This window comes from Trichoderma virens (genome assembly GCF_000170995.1).
Source record: "Trichoderma virens Gv29-8 chromosome Unknown TRIVIscaffold_87, whole genome shotgun sequence".
Taxonomy (NCBI): Eukaryota; Fungi; Ascomycota; class Sordariomycetes; order Hypocreales; family Hypocreaceae; genus Trichoderma; species Trichoderma virens.
In genome coordinates, this window is record NW_014013662.1 from 1,068,695 (window position 1) to 1,084,557 (window position 15,863).

A 15,863-nucleotide genomic window follows, 5' to 3' on the forward strand; every position below is an offset into this window, starting at 1 on the left:
GCTCAATCGGTGGTTACAACATCAACTAGCGATGCCTGGCAGCTATGGACTTCTCAATACCCGAAATCTTCCCAAACAACCTGTTCTCCTGTTAACCACTCTTTCACCCCTTGCAGCATCGTTGGCCCGGTACATAGGAAGAATTTACGTTGCTCTCCCTTCAACGCCTTGAGATCATCTTCACCCATTCGCCAAAATGCGATATCTGACCCTAAACTTTGAACCTCGTGAGCCAGCTTACTGTCAAAGTAATCACCTGTGATGAAAAGCTTTGTGATAGCTGCCAGTCCGTCAATTCTTTTAAACGAATCTACTGCCAAGTTCAGGTCTTCCCCACGAAGACTCCAGAGCACGTCGACATCCGATTCCGCGCTGAGGAGTGCTGGGGCTTGCGCAAGCAGTGGTGTTATGCCCACCCCGGCTGCAATAAAGATAGAGTGCGGTGATTTCTTCGAGGCCCCTTGAATGGGTATACGAAAAGACTCTTGCCCGCCGAACCCCAATACAGACAGCTTCAAGGAAGTGCCGGCTTTATGCCTCCAAAGAAACCTCGTAGCAGGCCCGTGCTTCTTGACGGTAATTTGAAGCTCAGTATCTTGCGGGGTATTGGAAACAGTAAAAGTTCGAATAAAGTCATCGTTCAAGCTCTGTGGATCATGATCTCTCATGTGAGACCATCCTTGATACAGCTGTGGCGCAAAGTCCAATGCTATATACTGCCCAGCATGCCAGCTCGGAATTGGCTTCTGTGAGGAGAGCTTGAATGTGAAGCGGCTGATTGTTGGTGTGATAGTCTCTCGAGACAAAAAATTAGCAGAGATGTCGATGTTGCTGTGCGATGCTTTTGCAGCGCTCTCGTTTTGTTCGGTGACAAGATATCGCTGGGGAGGGTTATACGGCGAGTACTCTATCGGGATTCCGCGAAACGGAAGACCAGATCGCACGAATATAACATCCGCGACGTTAATTTTAACGGCCAGTTGTGTTCTAATCAGCAAATCGGAGGCGTCCTTGCCTACCAAGATGGTTGCAGAGCCTGTAAGGTATAGGACGTCGGAGGTTATAAAGTCAGGAATGACGATGCCAATCATTGGGTTTACTTTGAGATTTCCCAAGCTTTGATACAATCTGTTGCCGGAGACTATGATTGTAAACATGGTCAGTCTATGTCTAAACCGAAATTAAAGAGGGGATAAACACTCGCATTCCGGATATATCAGTACCACTCCCTCTTCGTCATTCTGAATAATTCTCACAAAGCCAGGTGGGCCACCTCTGTTATTCGTATCCATCGACTTTCCGTTAGTGCTTGACAGGAATAATGTGTCTGCTTTGCCGATCAAGTCCACAGCTTCTTGAGGTAACGGTAATCCCTGTGGCATCAATACAGGATGGGCATCGTTCGGTACAATCTCCTTTCTGTTGAGGTATTTGGGACAGTTTCCAAGACTCTCTTCTATGTCCATGGCGAGCCTGACTCTCCCGTCTTTGCCTTCTATGCCTGCAAGCATGTTGCCCATAAGCTTGACGCGATCCTGTCCTTCTAAATCTATGGTTAATGCTGCCATCATTTTTCTTTTCTCGCCATTTGGAGGCACTGCATGACCGGCCTTGGTTTGATCACTTCCGAATAAGGCTTTGAAGACTGGGTCGTGGAGGGTGTCCACTTTGCTATCAAATCTCAGCACGTCTTCTGCCACCGGCCTTGTGCAGCCGATTTCTCCGCCCCAGACAGTCGTCCATGGTTGACCTTTGTTGTCGAGGGTTCCCAGAGCCACAAGAGGTGATTCCATTGCACGAACGGCATGATTCATGGGAAGACCAGAGCTCGTGGGATCACCGCTGATGGGGAGTTTGAGCATTTTGTATACAGCCACCTCGCCTTCATGGCGGCCGTGTGTATGTGACTTCTTGAACGGCATATTGATAAGGAAACGACTGGCTAAAAAACTTCTTGGGAACCTATTGAGAGATACGCAAGCTACTTTATAAATAGCATATATTCCGTACTCTGGAAAGAAGTAGCAGTGGTAGCAGTAATTGCATCAATTGCTTTACGAGCCCAGCCGCTTCATATTATAGTTGGTGACAGTTCTGCTTCATATACATAGCGACCTAGTTGCCAAGGCGATTACGTCCGTTCCCACCTCAAGGGACTCATCTAATCAACAATTTACTGCATAATTTTATACTAAGCAATTTCGCCTCCCGGCACTCTGTTCCGCACTCAATTCGGAATTTAGAAACAGCTCATTTGCACAAAGATTGGAACTTCCCGACTGACGTACATGGTAATGTGCTAAAAAGCTAATAATCCTGCTGTCGGCCACGTTGAACACAATCACTAATCAAGAACGCTGATTCCATCTCGAGCTTACATTAACACTAGCTGTGCATCCCATACTAATAACGCGTTAGGGCCGCATTCAATTCGGGGTTATTTGTGGATATTTTCTCTTGATTGGCTGAAGCTTTGAAGCCATACCAGCATTTACCTTATGGCTTTCTATCACAGATCCGCCCCATGTGGAATTGCACCTTTCAACAGCTGATGATATTATGAATCGGTGCAAAAGTGGCAAAAATAAGCATACAAGTATTCCGATTCTATACCAAGAGGGATAGTCTTTTCGCAAACTGAGGATAAATAGATCACCGTGTAGAGTGACGCCATGAATTATGAGCTTGCTGCGATAACGCAACTCGGAATAACGGGATGCAGTGAACTTGTTCCCATACTGTAGGTATGGAATCATCTCAGACTTGGCAAACATATATAAATGGCGCAGAGCTTAATTTGTTCGATCAAATGAGTTGAATTTGCATTTGTAGCTCAATCAGAGAGAATGTCAAAGCCAGCCACAAGCATCTCACGACTGGCAAAGAAAGCAATCATGCAAAAGGCAGTCCCAAAATACCACCCCGTCGCTACATCAGCGGCAGCTGAAACGATTAAAAAACACGAAAAGCCAGCCAATACTGTACTTTGGGCAGGGTGGTTTTGCCCATTCACACAGCGCTCATGGGTTGTCCTCGAAGAGCTTGGTATCCCTTACCAGTATAAAGAAGTCAATCCATATCTCAAAGAGGCTTCATTTCTCGGTATTTTACATGGATTCAAACTACGCACGTCTTCTTATTATCTATTAATGGAACTAACTCTTTGAACAGAAATTTCTCCCAAGGGATTAACACCTGGACTTCAGGTAGATGGCAAGCCGCTCCATGACTCTATCATCATCAATGAGTTCCTAAACGAGGAATATGGATCAAGTAAACTACTGCCAGAGGATCCATACCAACGAACTATCGCTAGGCTATGGATTGACTACATCAACAAAGAAGTTGTTCCGGCATTCTTTCGACTATTGCAAGCTCAGCCAAACGAGCCAGAAAAGCAATCGTCCGCTCTAATAGAGTTCAAAAACCTTCTCTCAACTATCTCTAAAAAGGCCAAAGGCCTATATTTCTTTGGCGATCAATTCAGTCTCGTTGATGCTGCTTTAGCTCCCTGGGCCGTGCGAGACTTCATAGTCAGAGATTTCAGGCGATTTGTTCGTGAAGATGTTCAAGGATGGAGCGACTGGGCGGCTGCACTGGAGACGAGAGAAAGCGTTGTGCGAACGACGAGTGTAAGTATAGATTTCATTTTATTATTTTTTATCTCTCCCAAGGGTTCATTCGTTAGAAGCTAATATTTCTCTTTCGGATCCCAGGGGAAGAGTGAGATGATTGAATTCAACGGCACTTTTCTTCGAAACGAACTGCATAGTTTAGCAGGTCGAGCTGCAGCGGAGGGACAAGCCATCCCCTAATTTTTTAATACAACAGGAATAAATTTCATGTTGGTAAGGAAGCTACTGGGATTGATCTTATCAATGCGCATATTGGTTGCATATGAACAATCGAATTGACATAGTCCAAACTCAATAGATTGCTTTAGGTCTTACTGCACATCGGGTGAGTGGGGACGGCAGTTATAGGACATAATAAGTATCAACTTTAGGATAAATTGAGGGGTATTTACATATATAACACTATAGAACGCAATAATGGTTCTTCGGTTGTTTAGCTTTCAACATCACTGTATCTCCACCTCAGTAAATTTGCTCTCACAGTCACAGTCGTCCCCAAGACACGACCATGTCGGTTCAAGAAGGAAGACCACCTTACCCCCCGTTTACGGCTGAAACAGCACAGAAAAAGGTCAAGGCAGCTCAAGATGCATGGAATACAAGGTAGCCAAAATAATTTGGGCCAAGTAGGCGTGTTCTAGCTGACAAATCATAGGAATCCTGATGGTGTAAAGATGGCTTACACCCCGGACTCAATCTGGCGCAACCGTGATCAGTTCCTACAGGGCAGAGATGCAATCAAGGATTTTCTGACCAAAAAATGGGAGAAAGAAAACGGCTACCGACTACGTAAGGAGCTTTTCGCTTTTACGGACAACAAGATCGCTGTGCAGTTTTGGTATGAGTGGTATGATGAGGCGGGTCAATGGTGGCGGACATATGGTCTTGAAGACTGGACGTTTGCAGAAAATGGATTGATGAGAAAGCGGCAGATGAGCGGCAACGACGTCAAGATTTCTGATGATGAGCGGTGGTTTAAGGACGGCGTTGATGTGAACGAGGTGGATATCTCCGAAAAGCATTGGTAGTTTGTAGCCCCCATATAAGCGCATAGTTCCGTATAAGTTTCACAAGAGTTAACAGACAGTAATACTAGCAGATCATCTCTTGAGTGATCGGTAGCGTAAATTTTACTATACAGACTGTTTAGCAATACGACCGGTGAGGAGGAGTAGCTGGCATGAGGGTATTGCCGCACAAACCGGAATTGGTTCAGTGACTAAGAGGCAGGTATAACGCAGTTATTGTCTAAGGTCATCTTGATTCTCTCAAAACAGCGTTAAACTGTATCTTTATTCAGAAAGCCTTGGCTTTCGTTGGGCCCGGAACATGCTTTTGCTAATGTGGTCTAGGGTAGCGACAGGCGGCGTTAGTTAACATCTATGCCTCTGTCAATTTCCATTCCAAGCTCAGATTCAATTGCTTATCAAAAATTCTTGGGCATCTACCTCTGAAATCTACCTTTTCGAACGAGAGAAACTGAAATTTCGAAGAATATTCTCATACACTTGCCAGCATCCAAAAACTCGGGTTCAGTGTAATTACTGGTAGCTACCCCATATTGACCCGGTCCATTGACTTGAGTCTCAAAGACTTAATCACATTTGTCACAATTCTCTTATAAATCATGGCCCCATACTCATGAATTGTTCAGACCCTTCTCCGGTGTTGCCTTCGATATCGTCATATCCATCTATGTCTACTCCGCAGACGATTCATGGCTGCTTAGGAATGGCTCTTACACAGGCTTCGTACATACTTGATGATTCATATGCTGGCTACTCCGCGACATGGAGACTTTCCGCACGCTAATCCGCACACTAGACCGCCGCTTAGCCCAGATCTGGTCAACTTCTCTCCCACTACTCCGTCGCGAAAGGCTACTTAGGGATCTAAACCGAAACACCTTTTAGTGACTTGATTGTTGTTGATGTAAGAATCTTCTTAATAACTATACATAAGGTTATCAAAATGCTTCTTTCTTTGTAATTCGACTTTCTACGCACGTATTTGACTGTCAAGATGATTTCCAATCTGCTCAACAATTACAAACCAAACATCTTGGATTGTGTATGGATGCAGCATATAAATGTCAGAAACTCTGCCCTCAAATAATGCTGGATCACTCAAATCAGAACATAGTATTTCAAGCATACGCATTCTACAGTTCCCAACAGAACTTCAAATCATTACAAGATCACATTCAAACAACAGTACACTCAGTATTTCGATACTAAATTTCACTCTTAAACTTTCAAACTTCAACTTTCCCAAAGTTCAGCATGGCTCAGAAGCGAATCCTCGTTATTGGTGGAACCGGAGCACAGGGTTTCGCAGTCGTCAAGGCCCTTGTCGAAGCAAAGGATCCCTTCACCGTTCGCGTGTTGTCCCGCAACCCGGACTCCGAGACCGTTAAGGAGACTTTCAAGGACTATCCCCAAGTGGAGCTCGTCAAAGGCTCCTTCATGGATTTTGATTCCGTGGAGAGAGCCCTTCAAGACTGCTACGGCGTCTTTGTCAACACTGATGGTGAGTTATCAGTATCCTCTCTATATAAGTCATGTGCCAATTGCTAACATATTCAAGGCTTCACCGTCAACGAGGCGGACGAGCTTTGGTCTGGCATTCGCATCTTTGAGATTGCAAACACTATCCCAACGCTTCGCCATTTTGTGTATAGCAGCATCGACTACTATCTCCGTCTGACCAACTTCGATCACAAATACGCAGCTCATCACACCAATGGCAAAGGTCGTGTTCACACTTATCTTGATGGTATGACCTCGCCGGCGCACCCCGACTCTAAGCTTGTTTGGTCGGTTCTCATTACCGGTCCTTATAATGAGGATCTCATTGGCGGACCTTATGTGCCACACATTGCCGCAGATGGCACTCGCGTCTTCCGACTTCCCTTGGGCGAGGGATATATCCCCTTCATGACTCTCCAAGATTGTGGTGCCTTTGCCCTCCACATGTTCCAGAACCGTGAGGAATGGTCTGGCAAGACCCTCCTCGCGACGAGCCACTTCTCCAACGGCAAAGAAATCGCCGAGACTCTGTCCCGTGTAGCCGGGGTCAAAGCGCGCTACGAACCCATCACCGTCAAGGAGTGGGTTGATACTTTGCCCTATGCAAATGCGCCTGTGTCGAGCATGTATCCCGATGGAATCACGGTGGGACAGAACTTTAGCATGTGGTGGCCTGGCTTCGCGAATAGCATTTTGAAGAATGAGGGCACGCGAGACTTGGGCGAGATGAAGCGGATCAATCCCAATCTCCAAAGTCTCGAGGATTGGATCCGCGAGACTAAGTGGGATGGTACTGCGCGACAAGTTTTGAAGGGCTTTAAGGATGGAGGCATCACGGCGGAAATGCAACAACTTAGGGCAGAGTGAGAAGGATGCCTTTCTCCTTGAAATATAAGCTACTGGCTGAAAGCGGCGGCCATGAGAAAGCGCCCTCGGTATCACATGCTGTAACGTCTGGAAGATTGATCACTATGTAGCCAAAATGTATCTACTGCTGGAGTTGCTAAAGTTATTCTTGCGGGACTAGCCTGAGGCTCTAGCTTACTGAAAGATTTATCTTATAACTGACCTTTTTTTACTTGAAATACCTATTAGTAGGTAACCCCTACAAGAGGAAGGTGAAATTTGTTATAGTCGAAGTATTATTATCAATAGCTTAGTAAAGCTAGCGGTGAGCAAAATCAATTACTTGATAAAAATTCTTTAATAAAATCCTACCTTGCTTTTCACTCTTCCTACATCTGGTTTGAGGTAAGAATATTAACGCTTTTTTTTTTTAGCAGCCCAAGTTAGTGTTACCAGTAAACCTCTCCACTCCTATCACAGAGTTACTTGCGGGCTTATTCATTGCATTTTAAACTCTCCACTCTTATCCCAGAAGGAATTGCGAGCTTGTTTATCAACTATTAGACTATCTGCTTTTATTCTAGAGGAAATTCAGTAATCGATAAACTGTCCACTCTTACATACCCGTCAGCGCTGCAGGCGTATTTACATTCTCCGCGGCCCGATACTCTAGTACGAGGCGTCTTTAGACATGGGATGGGCTTCTGAGTACAATCCGGGACCATAAACTGGTAAACATGCGGAGGACTCATGATAACGTTATGAATTTGTCCTACGCCGTCGCTTAAGGCCCTGTAAGAATTCGTGGGCAGCCCAACGGGTGCACAGAATGACTCAATAATGCCTATTTATTATCCTGCATAAAGAAGTTGCAGGGTACTTAGCACTCCTCCTACAGACCACGACTAGTAGCACTTTCGCAGGTATTGACTGAGACAATGCCGCGGACAGCTTCGTTCCCTGGAGTTTAACCATCGTCCAGGTTTTGAAGGGGTTTATCCAAAGCATCTAAAACTATATAAATCTATATCCCATCCAATAATTATCTTTCTGTTTTCTCCTTATTCAGAAAATAAATACTACTTAACCCTGACCCTGCAAACAAACACCCTTCACACTAAACGGCTTTATCAATAACGCCCTAGAAGGCGATCAGGCTTTTATCAGGATGATTTTGTTCAATATCTTGCTGGTTCTGGGTCTGCTAGGGGCTATAGAAACCATCAATGCCGTTGCTGGGACCACCGAAATCGAATTGTACAGCAATCCCAACTGCGATACTTCATCCAAATATCGGTCGCTACAGGTAATGGCAACTACGGATGCTGGGTGCTTCCAGATTGCACAACATGTTATGTCGTTTCAGCCGTTGTTTAAGGACACACCGTGGGGTTCATATGGTATCCAATACTGCACCGACGGATGCGGGAAGGGTTGGTGCTCAGAATTCTACCCGGGTAGCGAAGAATACCAGACATGTCACAACGCTGTCAATCTTGATCCCTACTACTATTATTCAATAGTTAATTCAGGGCCTGGTGAGCGCAGTACGCCGGTAGATGCGCCGGTAAACGATACAGCTGTTGCTAGTGGCCGATTGGAGAAACGTGGGATGAGTTACCTTATCGGGCTGTCTCCAGAAAACTTTAACGGGTGGAAATACACGGTCAAAAATTATAAATACGTTGTGTTAGGGTGTACCTTTTTGGAAACTACCGGAGCAGGGTTAACTAGAGCAATGTTCTCAACGGTACGCGACAAGCTGGCAGGTGGTGCTTATTCGGATGGCTTTGGAATATGGGGTCTCGAGCTACCAGAACTGTTGGTACGGTGGACCAACCCGGTGGATGGAGTATTCAACTTTGAGCCGGACTTGGCATATGGAATAGTACAGGACCTTGCACGTGGTGTGGCGAATTGGGGTACAAGCGTTGAGACGGTAGGCCTAACCGTCCAAGAGGAGGCCACCGGAGCTATACAAATCTGGTATTTTACTGTTTGATTCTAGTTGAAGTCGGGTTCAGGAGGTAACGAAAGCTTTGGCAAGGGAGATGAAAGAGGCGATAAAGAAAATGGATAGTGCACCACTTTCATGAGAAGTATCCCTTATTCAAGGTTTCTGCTTGAGTTGTTACTTTATTAAATATAAGATCTTTGTTCTACTCTCCGACCTCATACTCTTTCGTCAACCGTTACAAAGTATCAACCACACTAATTACTAGGTAACTAATGGTAGTTGAAATTGGCAAATAAACAAGAATTAAAGATTTCTGGGATCCACTTTTACATTTCTAACTTGACCTACGCCCTAAAGGCTGCGATTGGAAAGGCGATGACGGAGAAGGGAGGTGAGTATCTCATCTATTGCAGTATCAGAAAGCCAGGAGTGGAACCCACCCCATTGGAAACTGTGGCAACATGGGTTCGTGATACTGCTGTTGAATATAAGCTTTGAGAAGTGAGTGCCAAGCTGACTAGGGTTGACAGAAAGAGTGAATCAACATGAGCTTTATACACTGTTCACTAGAAGACCAATAAACTATCCATTATAGAGTGTCTGTTTTTGGAACATGACGTTATAGCGTTTTGTATCAAGAGACGACATGTATACTGATCAGCTGTTTGCATAACTACTTTCGTATCTCGGGCACTTGTATCTACCTTATTGTAATCATACACTATGCTTTTGATTTCGTATACGCTATCGGAGCTAAATCAGACCTATGTAATACTACTACGATAATCTATAAACTTCAAAATACCAATTTTGTTGAATAGGTATTATAGAGAGCTTACTACCGTGGCGCACTCCGCGCATCTGAGGGGCAAACCCACCGATCCAACCCACCGACGCGGGCCTTCGCCGGAAGTAAACGTCACCAATATGCGGCCTTGAACGCATTGATGTGATGGTATGTGCATCTGTTCGGCGATTAGGGGCAAAGCTGTGCGTGACTCATCGGCTTGCTCCTCCCCAGTCGCACTTGTGGCCTCTTCGGTGGTTTCTTCCGCTGAATAAAGCATCGTATGTCTCGGTATGATGTGGGTCTTTGTTTTATCAACCTCTTGTGGCCAAGAGTAAGCAAAACATGTAAGGATTTTCATCATATGACCCGAAGCAGAGTGATATAAGTTCGTGATGCTCCCTCCTCCTTCTACCTTGCTGTTGAAGCTGACCCTAATGAATCAGATTGAGTCAAAGTTGCTAATTTGCTGCTTCACCGTCTTGATTTGCTTTTGCAGTTGTTCTTGACGGTGCGTCATCATATCTATGGCTAAAGTAATGGCCTTGTGAGACCCGCTGGACGAGCTGTCGATGCTTGTAGCAATGCCGAGCTCGTCACTATCACTGTTGGTTGCAGTTTTCAGCTTGCTTTGCGATGATTGATCTTCAGTATCCGAGACGGACTGAGGAGACTTAGATTGCTCTGGGGATAGAGGTGAGAGAGTCCGCGTCGCAATCGTTCGTGCTGCAGAACCCAGCTGTCCCTTTGTTCCACCATCTTCGGCTAGAAGCCCAACGGCTCGATCTAGTCGTTGGAGTTGGTGACTGACCAGGTTCACAATGATAAGAGCCTGTGTCGTTGGCAATTCTATGAAATGAGAGGCCCCGATTGGCAAATTCTGGGGCTGCTGCTGCTGCCGGAGATGGCGTGAAATATAGAACAAAATACCTCCCAGAGTAGTAAGAAGGCGCTGATGGCAGGCTAGGATCATCAATACGATGCTTGTATCTGGGGCCTTGTTGACTGTTGAGGACATTTGGGGTAACACCCATTCATGGTGTGGTGGGCTCTGAAGCCAATTAAACTCTTCCCAGTCTGCCTGAGGACTGAAGCCAGCAGGATCGGCAGTCGAAAAGGGATCATATTTATTGTCATTAGAGCTGCCGCTGGTATTTCGACGAATGATGCTGATTAGGGCCTCTGTGGAAGCAAATATCTCGTTTAAAGATGGTGAGGATACCGCTAGCGATGTAGGATAAGACGACGAGAGCGCCCTGGCTGCGCGATAGACTTGGAGGGTAAGGTTGCCCAGCTCCTCTGTATCTCTCTCGATGTTATCCACGACGGAGTGCACAGCGTTTCCTTCAGAGACGGACCTCTTTTGCCTTGGTGATGATGACAGGGAATCGATTGATGGCATTGTTGGAATCGACATCAAAAAGTCGGGATCAGAGAAGCTGCCATCGCCCAATTCGTCACCGGTCGTAAAAGGTGAAAATAACGTTGGATCTAAGGATAACGAGCCCACTACTGACGCCGAATCGGGCAACGAGGTCACAGGGCAGGTCGGAGGAGGAGATTGAGGCAGATCTACAGAGCTGGGTGATTGTCTCCGTCTCTTCCGTGAATACATGGCAGACGACGTTGTCTCGCGGGCATCACTTCCGAGAGGTGGCCGGCCAGGCTTCTGTTGAGGGCTGAAGATGCATATGGAGCCAGATCTCTTGCACCGTACACACGGCTCAGAGTCAGGATGACTAGACTCTTGCGTCCTAATGCAACGGACTTTTTGGCCGTGACATCTATCGCACGACCGGCGGAAGGGCAGATGAGCCTCTCCGGGAGTTGCTGCGAGTGACATTGTTGGTTGTCACAGTAGAAACTGGATTATGCAGGAGCTAGGAGCATTGAAAGAGTTCTTCGTGTGAACTGCTTCTTATTGAGTTGGAATCACAAACAACTCAAACGATATCCCACCCCTTCTCTGTGAAACGTATTTTCTTCGTCAGCATTGCGGTACTTACTTCAACACATATAAAAGGCTTAGCACTTAAATCTGATTATAATGACAGGGTATTACTTTGCATGAAGTATGGAGTCCCTGCATAATGCGTAGGCAGGGATGCCCAAGACTTATTCTTATTCTTACACGGGTCTTCGCCTATGGCCGATGTGCCGTGAACTTTCTCACTCTTTGATTGGTCCAGTTTCAGAAGAAGAGATATACGAAGTACGAGTACGATATGAGACACATAGGAGCGAGCGACTAGGCCAAATATAGAGTAGCATGCTGCAATTGGATTCTGCAGTGCTTATATCAGATCCATCCCTCACCGCCGTATGCCGTCCTTGGCATGGATACACCCTATACACCCTACGTTAATGGATAGGGATTGCCGGCGTGAGCACTAACGGCGAATCGCTGGATCTGTTTTGTAAACTCCGGGCCTGTCCTGTGCCGTACCGAATACTTAGTACACCCGACAAGCATCTATTTTGTTAGTTCTGCAGTTCACTGGGTACAAGCAACATAACCGGTAAAGATCAGCAAAAGTACCTTTTCTATCAATTTTAACATACAAGCTACTTCAGAGTCAAAAAGAAAATACTATTCGAAAGGTCATGAAAACCAAATACTAGACTATTCGAATGTGTAGTGACTAAAAATGGGCTTTGTTGCTGTTGAAAAGGTGCAATCAGGTATTTTTTACTATATTTGCGAGATACAAGTTGAACATCATGTATTGAAGTATAGGAACTTATTTATCTTATTAAAAATAGTGATTAATTAGGTACTGTACAAGTGGCGTTATGTACCGAAATAATATTTTAGATGCTTGTAGGGTGTACATTTATTAGTGCGGAGATGCATCGGCATTCTCTGATTAGGCCGACCGGGTAGCGCTGTGCTTTTTAAGATACGGATTATCGCCGAACGGTTAGTCACAAAAAGTGGAATAAGATGGCCATGAAAGCACAGATCTGACCCAGCAGGAAGATCGGAAGCCGGCCGGCTGGCGATCTGACCCAGCAGGAAGAACGGAAGCCGGCCGGCGATCTGACCGGCGCGCTGCATCATTTGAGAATAGCTAAGTTGCTGGCCATAGCCGTCTTTGACCGCGATGGAGTCCGGATTTTGTGATACTATCTCTCGGACTCTGTAGGTTACCGGACATGTGACGTTGTACAAAGTACGTGGCCTTATCCTCCAGATAGACCTTCAGGAAGGACAGGCGGCTCTGATCTGGGGCCATCTCGCTAGCTCGTTCGTATGAGGATTCCTCCTGTGGTGTCCCCTCTGGTACAGATGATGGCCCTGTGCAAGCCATAGACATAAGCGCACTAGCATTGTCTTCCAGCTTCAATCTGGATGCTTCAGTAGGTGCTGAGGACGGGACCCTCAGCTGCTGCATATTGGCTGAGCTCAAAAGGCCATTGTTAACCGTGGGAGATGTATCGGCTACTGGCGTGCTCGTTTCAGCTGAGAAAGTCAGTGTCGGTAGAAGCAACACCAGAGCGTCTTGACAAATATCTGCGAAAGATGCACCGCTCAAAATCTTAAAAACCGGGCATGTCGGCATTCACCTCTTTCAAGAACTATGATCTGATCTCAATAGCTACCAGCGAATGAATTCCCGGTATCAACAATGGAGTAGTGTGATCGATGCCATCTGCGTGAACTTGGAGAATCATAGTGAGCTTTGCTGCACAGGCACCCTGCAAGATGGCCAGGGCATTTTCGCTATTCTTAGCCGCGACCATTCTGCCCTTGACGCTCTGCGATGGCTGCGCCTGTTGATTATCTGAGTCTTCCGTAATGCCCTCATGGCACACGTCGGTTGCAAATTTATGAATTACTATACTACTACGGCGCATTGGGTTCATCTCCTATGCTGGTGATGGTCTCTGGGTCTTCCTTGGAAATAGGCTGCCCCGCAACAATGGCTTCAGCGAAGACACCGTGGAACTCTGGCTCAGACATTCTCAGGTATCCAAACTTCTTCAAACGCTCTTCGTCCTGTTATAGATTACGATCGACAAAGCCTACGCCGATGAGGAAAGCGATATCGCTGATTGACGCTGCGACACCCCTCTACTTTCGCTGGCGCACATGAGAGTGCATGTACATGTTCGCTGCGGCAAGTTGGGTTGGCCCGGATTGCCCATTACGTAGGTCAGCAATGAGAAGCAGATAAAGGAATCCAAAGGAATCCAAAGGTGTGGAGTGGAACAGCTCATCCAGCTTTTGTGTTCCCTGGACTTTGGGCCTAGGTGCTACCTTGAAGTCTTCCAAAGACATGTTGGTAAAAAGTTTGTGAAGAACCTTGACATTGGCGCCTCGGCTCTTCAGATCTTCGAGTACCACTGCATCAACTCTACCTGGGTTTCGGCTGGTGACTGCCAAATTCCGCGCTCCATGCTTGACCATCCAATCGCGGATTGACATGCCAAGCTGAGAAGCTAAGCAAACGAGAAGATGTGTCTTATCTGCCGCAAAAAGATCGGACGGTTCAAGGCGGCTAATTTTACAATCTACTGATTCAGCATCCTTCTAGTTTAGTATGACTGTTGAAGAAGTTTGGTCGTCCAGCTTCTTGATCTCGGCCTCAGAGGTAGATACTTGATCGATGTTGTCCCTTGGTGGTCGAGTCGAAGCATAGCGAGCTACGATCTTCAGCAGATCATCCTGACCATAACTTAGCAGTATGGTATTGGCTTCGCACACTCTATTAAGTGCGTGTTATGGTCCTCAAAGCCCTCAACAATATGCTTAAGAACGCCGGTTTCCTTCCCTAGGTTCACGAAGGCCTCAATATTTTCAGGAATGAGAGAAAGAACATCTCTCTCATTGGCATATGGGTGAATGAAGACCTGAGAGGGCTCAAACTTGCTGTCTTCTTCCGAAGATGTGCTGAAAAATACATCAGTTTCTTGAGCAGCAGCCGCGTCTGCAATGAACTTAGCCAGCAAAGTGTTGGCATCATAGACCCAAATGCGACTGCGAGTACCATGAAGCAGCTACATCTGGTGTCGGAATTGGAACAGCAACATTGGCCCTATACCAAACACTCGCTTTACCGCCCCAAGCAGCGGACAGCGAGAGCAAAATGACAACCAAGGAACAGAAGAAGCTAGTATATGTGTTGATAACAGGCGGGGCGACTGCAACTGGTCAACTCGCCAAAGCGCAAGTGGAATCCTCAAGTGCACCAGAATTTACAAAGCAGGAACCGTGAAGATGCGTTACGACGCCATCGGTTCTGCGGGTGGTCGATATGTCGGTCTTAAGCCGCTGGCAACAAACATCCAATACACTCGTCGAATAGTTCGTGCAGACTGGGTTATTGGCCGCACACTCTCGGGGTTACCCGTACGCCTGGATGAGGCCTATGGTCGACCGGCCAGGCCTCAAGATCGTGAATTTACTGAGGTTTTCTCTGCTTTATCGGAGCAACTTATCGCTCAGGGCATGCTAAAGCCGCATCTAAGAGAGCTACGGACAGGCGGCTTAGAAGCATTAAATGAAGGGATTGATGACCTCCGAAAGAGCAAGGTTCGGGGGAAAGGGGGGGGGGGGGGGGGGGGGTTGTCTACTCTCTCGCATAATATCCACAATCGCATTTTGATGAATTGGGACGAGTACAAGAGGCGTTTACATGGATTTATTTCATGTTATTAATTGCTATATTTCACTCAGCCCAAAACAATTTGACATTTGATCCGTGATAGCACAAATTGAAGGGATATCTAGGCTTCTCAATTACCATATTCCAACAACCCACTAGTATCGCCTAATTATGTGGCAGTTTTACTAAAACCCACATGGAAATGGTTCAACTTCAGCTTTGTGTTACACCCATTCTCTCTCGATATCAGTAATAATGGTTGAGAAAATCCCGGTGGAAGAGGACCATACCCAGTTTCTAAAAATTTTGACCTAAGCAGGCTACGATAGGTGGATTGTGCGTTGTTGGAAGCGAAGAAAGCTACATATAGTTCTGTGCCGCAGCAAGCTCCTGGCAGGGCTCTCAGTAGGTTTGACCAAGTGCATGTACATATGGCACCTAGGTGAATCCCATCACAGGTTAATGAGCGCAGCAACTTTGTTTGCTCCTATGAATGCTGCT

The 15,863-nt window shown here is 46.2% G+C and overlaps 7 protein-coding genes across 7 annotated transcripts; 4 read left to right on the forward strand and 3 right to left on the reverse strand.

The window, feature by feature from the left end:
- Nucleotides 1-53: 53 nt before the first annotated feature.
- On the reverse strand, nucleotides 54-1,922 carry TRIVIDRAFT_45249 (uncharacterized protein; the record flags this gene model as incomplete). The annotated part of the gene is made up of 2 exons (XM_014096908.1): nucleotides 54-1,141; nucleotides 1,199-1,922. The coding sequence occupies 2 exons, from the start codon at nucleotides 1,920-1,922 to the stop codon at nucleotides 54-56; spliced, it is 1,812 nt and encodes a 603-aa protein (XP_013952383.1).
- A 972-nt stretch (nucleotides 1,923-2,894) lies between these two features.
- Nucleotides 2,895-3,815, forward strand: TRIVIDRAFT_159155 (uncharacterized protein; the record flags this gene model as incomplete). Its single annotated transcript, XM_014096909.1, has 3 exons — nucleotides 2,895-3,102; nucleotides 3,172-3,632; nucleotides 3,723-3,815. 3 exons carry the CDS (start codon nucleotides 2,895-2,897, stop codon nucleotides 3,813-3,815), a joined length of 762 nt encoding a protein of 253 aa, XP_013952384.1.
- A 328-nt stretch (nucleotides 3,816-4,143) lies between these two features.
- TRIVIDRAFT_57919 (uncharacterized protein) lies at nucleotides 4,144-4,663 on the forward strand (the record flags this gene model as incomplete). Its single annotated transcript, XM_014096910.1, has 2 exons — nucleotides 4,144-4,238; nucleotides 4,291-4,663. The coding sequence occupies 2 exons, from the start codon at nucleotides 4,144-4,146 to the stop codon at nucleotides 4,661-4,663; spliced, it is 468 nt and encodes a 155-aa protein (XP_013952385.1).
- A 1,254-nt stretch (nucleotides 4,664-5,917) lies between these two features.
- On the forward strand, nucleotides 5,918-7,030 carry TRIVIDRAFT_44674 (uncharacterized protein; the record flags this gene model as incomplete). The annotated part of the gene is made up of 2 exons (XM_014096911.1): nucleotides 5,918-6,164; nucleotides 6,222-7,030. 2 exons carry the CDS (start codon nucleotides 5,918-5,920, stop codon nucleotides 7,028-7,030), a joined length of 1,056 nt encoding a protein of 351 aa, XP_013952386.1.
- A 1,147-nt stretch (nucleotides 7,031-8,177) lies between these two features.
- TRIVIDRAFT_67389 (uncharacterized protein) lies at nucleotides 8,178-9,905 on the forward strand (the record flags this gene model as incomplete). Its single annotated transcript, XM_014096912.1, has 5 exons — nucleotides 8,178-8,442; nucleotides 8,533-8,948; nucleotides 9,018-9,036; nucleotides 9,380-9,467; nucleotides 9,788-9,905. The coding sequence occupies 5 exons, from the start codon at nucleotides 8,178-8,180 to the stop codon at nucleotides 9,903-9,905; spliced, it is 906 nt and encodes a 301-aa protein (XP_013952387.1).
- Nucleotides 9,906-10,195: 290 nt separating this feature from the next.
- Nucleotides 10,196-11,596, reverse strand: TRIVIDRAFT_67390 (uncharacterized protein; the record flags this gene model as incomplete). The annotated part of the gene is made up of 1 exon (XM_014096913.1): nucleotides 10,196-11,596. One exon carries the CDS (start codon nucleotides 11,594-11,596, stop codon nucleotides 10,196-10,198), a length of 1,401 nt encoding a protein of 466 aa, XP_013952388.1.
- A 2,004-nt stretch (nucleotides 11,597-13,600) lies between these two features.
- TRIVIDRAFT_226303 (uncharacterized protein) lies at nucleotides 13,601-14,035 on the reverse strand (the record flags this gene model as incomplete). The annotated part of the gene is made up of 2 exons (XM_014096914.1): nucleotides 13,601-13,753; nucleotides 13,847-14,035. The coding sequence occupies 2 exons, from the start codon at nucleotides 14,033-14,035 to the stop codon at nucleotides 13,601-13,603; spliced, it is 342 nt and encodes a 113-aa protein (XP_013952389.1).
- Between the last annotated feature and the right edge of the window lie 1,828 nt (nucleotides 14,036-15,863).